At 51.9% G+C, this 6,601-nt stretch overlaps 2 protein-coding genes across 3 annotated transcripts; one reads left to right on the top strand and one right to left on the bottom strand.

Annotated features, from left to right (window-relative positions):
- Positions 1–5: 5 nt before the first annotated feature.
- wac (wee Augmin) lies at positions 6–1,238 on the top strand. Of its 2 annotated transcripts, none has more exons than XM_070215692.1 (4): positions 6–143; positions 457–542; positions 599–911; positions 961–1,238. In XM_070215692.1, exons 2-4 carry the CDS (start codon positions 533–535, stop codon positions 1,133–1,135), a joined length of 498 nt encoding a protein of 165 aa, XP_070071793.1. In that variant the 5' UTR covers positions 6–143; positions 457–532; the 3' UTR covers positions 1,136–1,238. The 2 variants fall into 2 exon arrangements, with proteins under 2 accessions (XP_070071793.1, XP_016995984.2); XM_017140495.3 differs by having other exon boundaries at positions 18–143; positions 469–542.
- A 92-nt stretch (positions 1,239–1,330) lies between these two features.
- Positions 1,331–6,532, bottom strand: Tudor-SN (Staphylococcal nuclease domain-containing protein 1). The gene is made up of 4 exons (XM_017140493.3): positions 6,272–6,532; positions 4,145–4,985; positions 2,460–3,895; positions 1,331–2,060 (listed from the first exon to the last, which is right to left on the bottom strand). The coding sequence occupies exons 1-4, from the start codon at positions 6,362–6,364 to the stop codon at positions 1,650–1,652; spliced, it is 2,781 nt and encodes a 926-aa protein (XP_016995982.2). The 5' UTR covers positions 6,365–6,532; the 3' UTR covers positions 1,331–1,649.
- Between the last annotated feature and the right edge of the window lie 69 nt (positions 6,533–6,601).

Raw genomic sequence — 6,601 nt, 5'->3', positions numbered from 1 at the left:
AGTTGGGCGCAGTACACAACACACCCAGACACCGCTACTTTCCCACTTCGCTGTCAAAAATCGATCGATTTGCCATTCATTTTACTTCACATTTTGCCGGGGCAAATCAATACTTCCGCACTTCCGCAGCCCGAATGCCTCGCGTGAGTATTGAAAGAGGGTTTTTCGAATGTCTTTTATGAATTTGCACAATGAAAGTAAACAAAGAAAAGTAGCCGTACAAATCGATTTTATGAGCTAGCGAAAATTTGATAACTATTTCCCGTACTATTGGGCTATTGGTGTTTCTCGCTTTTGCACACGCGGTCACACTGGTTCGATAACAAAAGTCTAATCGAATACTTATTTTTAAATCGTTGTACTTTGTTTTTTAAGATAAGGGTCTTCTTAACGGAAGTAACTTAATTATTTTAATTGTATCTATTTTTCCCCGATTTGAAACTGAGCATTTTCCAGATCCGTTTGCAGCCCTGAAATGTTGCACTCTGAGTATCGAGTAGTATCGGGTTTACATCGATAGACTGCGATCCCAATGAAAATGCGTGAGTTAATTTGAAAATAGCCACTTATTTTAAAACTAATTACACCTGTGATGCAGAGAACTTGAAGATTCAGGAGGAAATCAAGGCGCTGAAGGGCCTAGGCCAGCAGTACGAGGAGCAGTTGAAGCTGGCCAGCGTAGAGCTGGGCGACTTCTCTGACGAAGATCTGTCACTTCTCGAGAGATGCGTGCAATACTATGCCCTTTCCCACATCCACGACTTCAATCTGGACTACTTGCGGGACTTTTACTCCGCCAAGAAGAGGGACTGCATCGAGAACAGGCAGACCATAGTGCAGCAGCGCATAGAGTTGCAGCGCATCAAGACCGCCATCGAGGAGGCAGCCAGGGACGTAGCCGTGCTGGAACGGTAAGGGTGAACCGACCCCGGTAAATCGAAACTGAACCCTCTGTTGCAGGTTTAAGGGTGCTGCGAAGGGACGACTCATCCCGGATGCCGTTGTTTTGCAGCGAAACAACGAGAATCTGGCCACCAAACAGTCTTTGCTGGACAGACAAAAGAAACTCAAGATGCCGAATGACTTCAACATTGAGAACATCATTGAGAAAGTGGATTCGCTGGAGCGGCGCTAGTGAATGCTATCGACTCGGTTTTTTAAAAAATTATTTAATTGTATTTACTCAGTAATGCAAAAAACACTTTACAATAACATAAAATCTGCAATTTAAAAGACAATGTTGAGGTTACAAGGTTAGCATGCTTCAGACAAGCAGCATCATAATATGCTTTACGAGGGACAAGCGCTTACAAAAGGTTCCAATTGATGCTAGGTTGTGTCAAATATTTATTTAAAGGATCATGATTGAAAAAACTAGAAGACCAAACAATTATTAATAATTTTCCAGCTGCTTAAAGCATACAAAAAGTGTACTGTGTTCTTCCATGCCATTGCTCATATGTATGTATGTATTTCCAATGTGGTATATGTATCATATATATTGGTGTGTATAGATAGAATTAGTAATTTCATATTCTTTAAGTTGTTGCTTCTTGTTATGTATATAAAGGGCGGGTATGTGGCAGACAAACATTTCGGCTAGCAACGCGCATCACGCCACAGGCCTACTCCACGTTTCCAGCCATCTCTTAGCGGAACTCGGGCGCATCGTCCTGTGTTATGTCGCCGTACTTCCAGATGGCCAGATGCGCGGCAAGAGCTGCCTCCTGTGCGGCCCTGTACTGGTCCACAAGGTCCTTGAGCTTGCGCTCGCGACGCTTCTCGGCCAGAACGAGTCCCTCGGCGACGAGCTGCTTTCCAAAGTCAGCTTTAGTTGTCGGATCGTGCAGCGTGGCCAAGTTCGGCGATCCAGCCACCTTGAGTTCCACATTGAGTTGAACCTTGTGGTTCAACACGTCCTCGGAGAAGGCACGCAGGGCTTCTTCCTTATCCTCGTTGTCAGAAGGCAGGGCGACTAAGGCCAGAGCGTATTCCGTGGCGTACGGTTTTTCGCTGCTGAAGGCTGGGGGCAAGGCTGCCAAGCGGCTTGTGGGAAGTGTCTGAAAGGGGAATTTAGTGTTAGTACTTTCACAATTGTTCGCTCCTAGCTTTTTTTGGGTTGGATGTGTCGCAACTCGAAGACATTTGCAGCGTGGTTGTGGCGCCCCCAGCCACTTTGCGCTCTTGCCTCGCGCGTATTTTATCCTGCTACTTTGGACAGTGGTTGAGCCAAAAAATATGGAACTACCTCTGTACCTTTGAAGAGAATACCATACGACTTGAAACGGTGAACACAGTTATCGCAGCTGTAGGGTTTGCATTGCGCCATCACGCAACGTATAAAGTCATTCGTGGATGCATATTTGATATGGCAAGCTTATGACTCATGCGTTTCACTTCAAGCCGGAAACGGATCTAAGGAACTTGCGGAGTACACTCTTATCAACATCTAGACTTACCTCCTTGTTGCCATAATCGATGTACAGGACGGTGGCGTTACTGCCCTGGACTCGTTCCACCTTGGCACGGTACCACTGGTTATCAAGGGTGAACTGAGCGGCCACCAGGTCTCCACGCTTGGGGGTGTACGATCCAGCGATTGGTGGATTGGACTGGAAGTCGGCGTGGAGCTTGCTCATCAGGGACTCTAGCTTGGTGCCGTTCTCAACGGACTGAGCGAAGAATGTCAGAGTTTCGGTAATCTCGGTGACAATTACGTTTTCGTAATTGACTTTGCGCTCTACCACCACCTTATCCTCCTTCTCTTCCTCAACCACCACTTTCTCCTCAGGCACTTGTTCCACATAGTTGGTCCAGATGTTCTTCTTGGCGGCCTTGGCACGGTCCTCGGCACTCTTCAACTGGCGGTAGTACTCGGATTTCTCGGCACTGAAGTGCACCTCCGCCAGACCCTCTTCCACCAGGGCAACCGACAGGTTGGCACCGCTGTCCGTCCAGAGCCAGCCGATCACGGAAGATCCTGCCTTGTCGGTGGTATCGATATGCACGGAAACGTCCCGTTGCAAGACACGCTCGCGGGTGAAGGTCAGGGCCTCGTCGCCGTAGGGTTCTCCCTCCTGGGCAGGAACTCCATTCAGCGCTGGGCGGGAAGAGCGCGGGCATGAGATGCCGGCAAGCAGGAATGTGACCAGGCAGCTGTCCTTTGGCACAAAGATTCGGAGGCGGGACCCGCTGGCAACGAATTCCACAATGGCCTCAGAGCGCAGAGCACGCTGCCACGAAGGCAGGTATTGAACCTTGATGCGGGAATGGTCAACGGTCAGGTCGTTGACTCGCAGTGTAGCGTTGTCCTTCTTTGCATGCAGGCCCTTCAGTCCCTTGATGGCTTGCTGCTCGGCAGCAATCAGCTGATCGTAGGCGGAAGATCTCTGATCGTCATCCTGGCGGTAGCGCACACATGTGGCCAGGCCCTTGGCAACCATGGCCTCGGCCACGTTCTGCCCGCCAATGGAGACGGTGTAGCAGTATTTCTCAGGGAAGTTCTCTCGTGGGGGCGAGATGTAGTCCAGGTTGCACTGCACTTTCTTATTGATCAGCTTCTTGCGCAGAAACTCGCGGGCGTCGAACATGTGTGGAATTTCATAAAGGGGCCGGTAGTTCTTTCCGCGTGGTGGGGCCTTAACGATTTCCTCGCCGTCGGTGCCAACCACCGCACGCTGGTCGCGTGGCGGCCTGATGGACGAGAAGAAGACCTTCTTCACTTGGCCGTTGGAGAGGCGTACGTTGACGGCATCGCCGTTGAAAACCTCCACTACGGTTCCGGAAAAGTCCTTTTCCTTCGAGTTGAAAGCGGGTGTTTTTGCTTGGTAGTCCTGCCATTGGCGCAGGCGCTTATCCTTGGCAATTCGCTCCGCAGCACGCAGCTTGTCGGCGCCTAAAAAGTAAACGTTTTTTAGTCAAAGTGTCAGTATAATTCTTTTGCGAAATCTGGCTGGCAGATGTTGATGTCGACGGGGTGAAATGAACGCAGCGACAGTAGTCAGTCGCAAAATTCTTGGAATCCGTCTTTTCTCTGGCAGCCGGTTGCAAACAGTGAACAGCACAACCATAGGTTATTTACCAATTCGGTGCTGTGCTGTGCAATCGAGCTGCGGACTTGGCTTAAAAAAGCAGGTAAACTCACCAGTCTTCATAACAGCCATGGACCAGTCCACGCACTTGGCCAGTCCCTCGCGCAGGAGCGACTCGGCAATGTTTCCCTTCGGGTACAGAATCGTTCCGATGAAGTTGGAGTTGTTAACTGATTCCAGCCGGATCTCCACATCGCGCTGCAGGAGGCGGGTCTCCACGTAGTAGCGGGCCTCGTCGGCGAACGGCACCTTCACACTCAGATCCGGTTTGCCATCGGCATCCAGCTTGACTCCCGGACACCGGATGCCCGAAATCATCAGCGTGATGTAGTGGAAGTCGGGCAGCAGGAACGCACGGACGGTGGAGCCATCGCGCACGTGCTCGATGATCGCCTTGATGGGCTTTCCTCCGTAGATGTCGACCAGGTGGGCGGGGTTCTCGTGGGCCCACTTGATGTTGCGCACCTTGTCGGCGACAGTTGCGTTGGACGACCACTTGCCGCGGCCCGCGGCGCGAGCCTGGTCCTCCAGCTCGATGAGGGTCTGCTGCTCGGCCGTGGGGCGTCCCTCGCGGCGCACGGAAACCAGACCCTCGCGCACAATGGACTCGACCACATTCTCGCCGGTCTCCTTGTCCTTGCCGATCCACACGAATCCGTACTCCCGGTTCGAGTTGGCGGGCTTGTCGAACGTGAAGGTCACCTCAACGCCGATCAGCTTCTTGCGCAGGAACTCCCGCGACTCCCAGGCCCAGGGCTCGTCCTTGGTCTCGTCGCCACCAGCGCCGGGGCGACGGGCCAGCTTCGGGGCCAGGACATGCGAGAAGGTGATTTGTTTCTCCGGGGGCGGGGCTCCCTTGGTCGCGCGGATGACTACAGTGTCGCCGGAGAGAACCTGGAACAGTCCGAGTGAGGGAGTGAGGTTAAAATGCAAGGCACGTGTGGCTAGAGACTAGAGGTGGACGGGCAGCGATGGCCCTATCGCCACTTGGCACTATCGATATGTCGAGTATTTTTGTTAAATCACGTGAAATTGGGAGTTATTCAGCCACTCAAATTTTACCCCGCAGAAACCTACCAATTAGGGAACCAAAACCAAAACTCGGCTTGTGCGTGAGCTGGGTGTGTAGTTAATTAAATAACAACATGTGCAGTTTCCTGCCGATAGCGCCTGCGCTATAAATCTTCCGCATATGTGGGACATATTGAAAATTCAAGTACCGGTCGCTCGTCGGATTTGGTAAAAGAAGTTCGATGATTCGACCCTAACTGAAAACAGGCCTGCCCTCAAACCGGTTTAGGGTGCAGAAAAGTAAGGGGCATCTGCTCAAATATGTACTGGATGGGCTCCAGGAAAACGCGTATCTACGCATCCCATATCCATGGACAAATTCCAAATGACGAGCAGCAAGCGCACAGAGGGCAATATGTAAATGGGCAGGTACTAGGGCGTCGGCTATTACCTGAGAGATCAACAGGTTTTTCGAGTGAGGGCGAGACGACTTTCGGGATGTCGAGACTTTGTTTGCAGGGTGCCAACGTCACCAAGCCAGATTATGCCGCGAAACTCTGCTCTTCGCACATCCATAGTTGTTATCACTATCGCCATCGACGCGGACAAAAGTCCACGGAGCTGACTGAAAATGGCCATCGAGGCACGGCGGCTGGCAACAAGGCCGCCCAGAGGTGAAAGTACGTGCCGCACTAAGCAGGCCCAGGGCCAATTACATTCATTAATAGCAGGAAAGGGCTCCTTCGCACTCGCCTGGGAGGTTAGAAACGAACCCATTCAGCGCATAAATTGGGTCTCGGAGGGTGAAAAAGAGTCAGCTCCGCAAAACAATTCCCGAGGCCCGGCCAGCCATCCTCGCTGGTGACGCGGAGGGTGCCGGTCCACGGCAGCAGCAAGAACAACAACCGCCGCGAAGAAAATCTGCCAGCTTGGCACCTATAACTTTCATTTCTTCGGATCGGACGAGCGTGTGCAACGTGTCACACACACGCACCGAGTCTATACGCGTCTCACTCGCACTTGTCAGAGTTGCACTCGGCCGCTTTCCGCCGCCTTTGCCACGCTGATGAAAGATAGATGGTACATTTCACTTATTTTCTCACTGGGATTCGGGCCAGAATCCGTACTCCCAGCACCCAATCCCACAAGGGCCCACTCCCCCGCCTTACCTGCTTCACAATGCCGGACAACGACTTGGCTGGCGCTGGCGGGGCGTCTTTTGCTGCTCCGGCAGCTGTCGCGCTGTTCGCTGTTGTTGCCATTTTTTCGTTCGAATGCGGGGGAGTTACTAGCAGAGGGCCGTGGCACTTGGCTTCAATAGCGAATAGTGTTTGATTGCGTTTCGGGGCTAAACACCGCTTCCAACCTAATGAACTTATTTGAGCAAGAGAAGAACCGCACACAAAATCTAAAAAATTTTCACTGAAATTGGAGTGACCGTGCTGGCTGGGGGTGGGCGGGCCTTCCGCGATAGTATCGAGTACTCGTGCGCTATCGGG

The sequence above is a fragment of the Drosophila takahashii genome, chromosome 3L (genome assembly GCF_030179915.1).
Source record: "Drosophila takahashii strain IR98-3 E-12201 chromosome 3L, DtakHiC1v2, whole genome shotgun sequence".
Lineage (NCBI taxonomy): Eukaryota > Metazoa > Arthropoda > Insecta > Diptera > Drosophilidae > Drosophila > Drosophila takahashii.
Note: the sequence above shows the minus strand (reverse complement) of the source record. Positions and strands in the feature narration are given on the sequence as shown.

Excerpts from the sequence above, each read along its gene's own strand:
- Tudor-SN (XM_017140493.3), bottom strand. The coding sequence starts at position 6,364 with ATGGCAACAACAGCGAACAGCGCGACAGCTGCCGGAGCAGCAAAAGAC. Across the intron at positions 3,896-4,144 it reads CATGGCTGTTATGAAGACTG|GCGCCGACAAGCTGCGTGCT; the intron begins GTGAGTTTACCT and ends TTTACTTTTTAG. Across the intron at positions 2,061-2,459 it reads TCGATTATGGCAACAAGGAG|ACACTTCCCACAAGCCGCTT; the intron begins GTAAGTCTAGAT and ends TTCCCCTTTCAG.
- wac (XM_070215692.1), top strand. Across the intron at positions 912-960 it reads GACGTAGCCGTGCTGGAACG|GTTTAAGGGTGCTGCGAAGG; the intron begins GTAAGGGTGAAC and ends CCTCTGTTGCAG.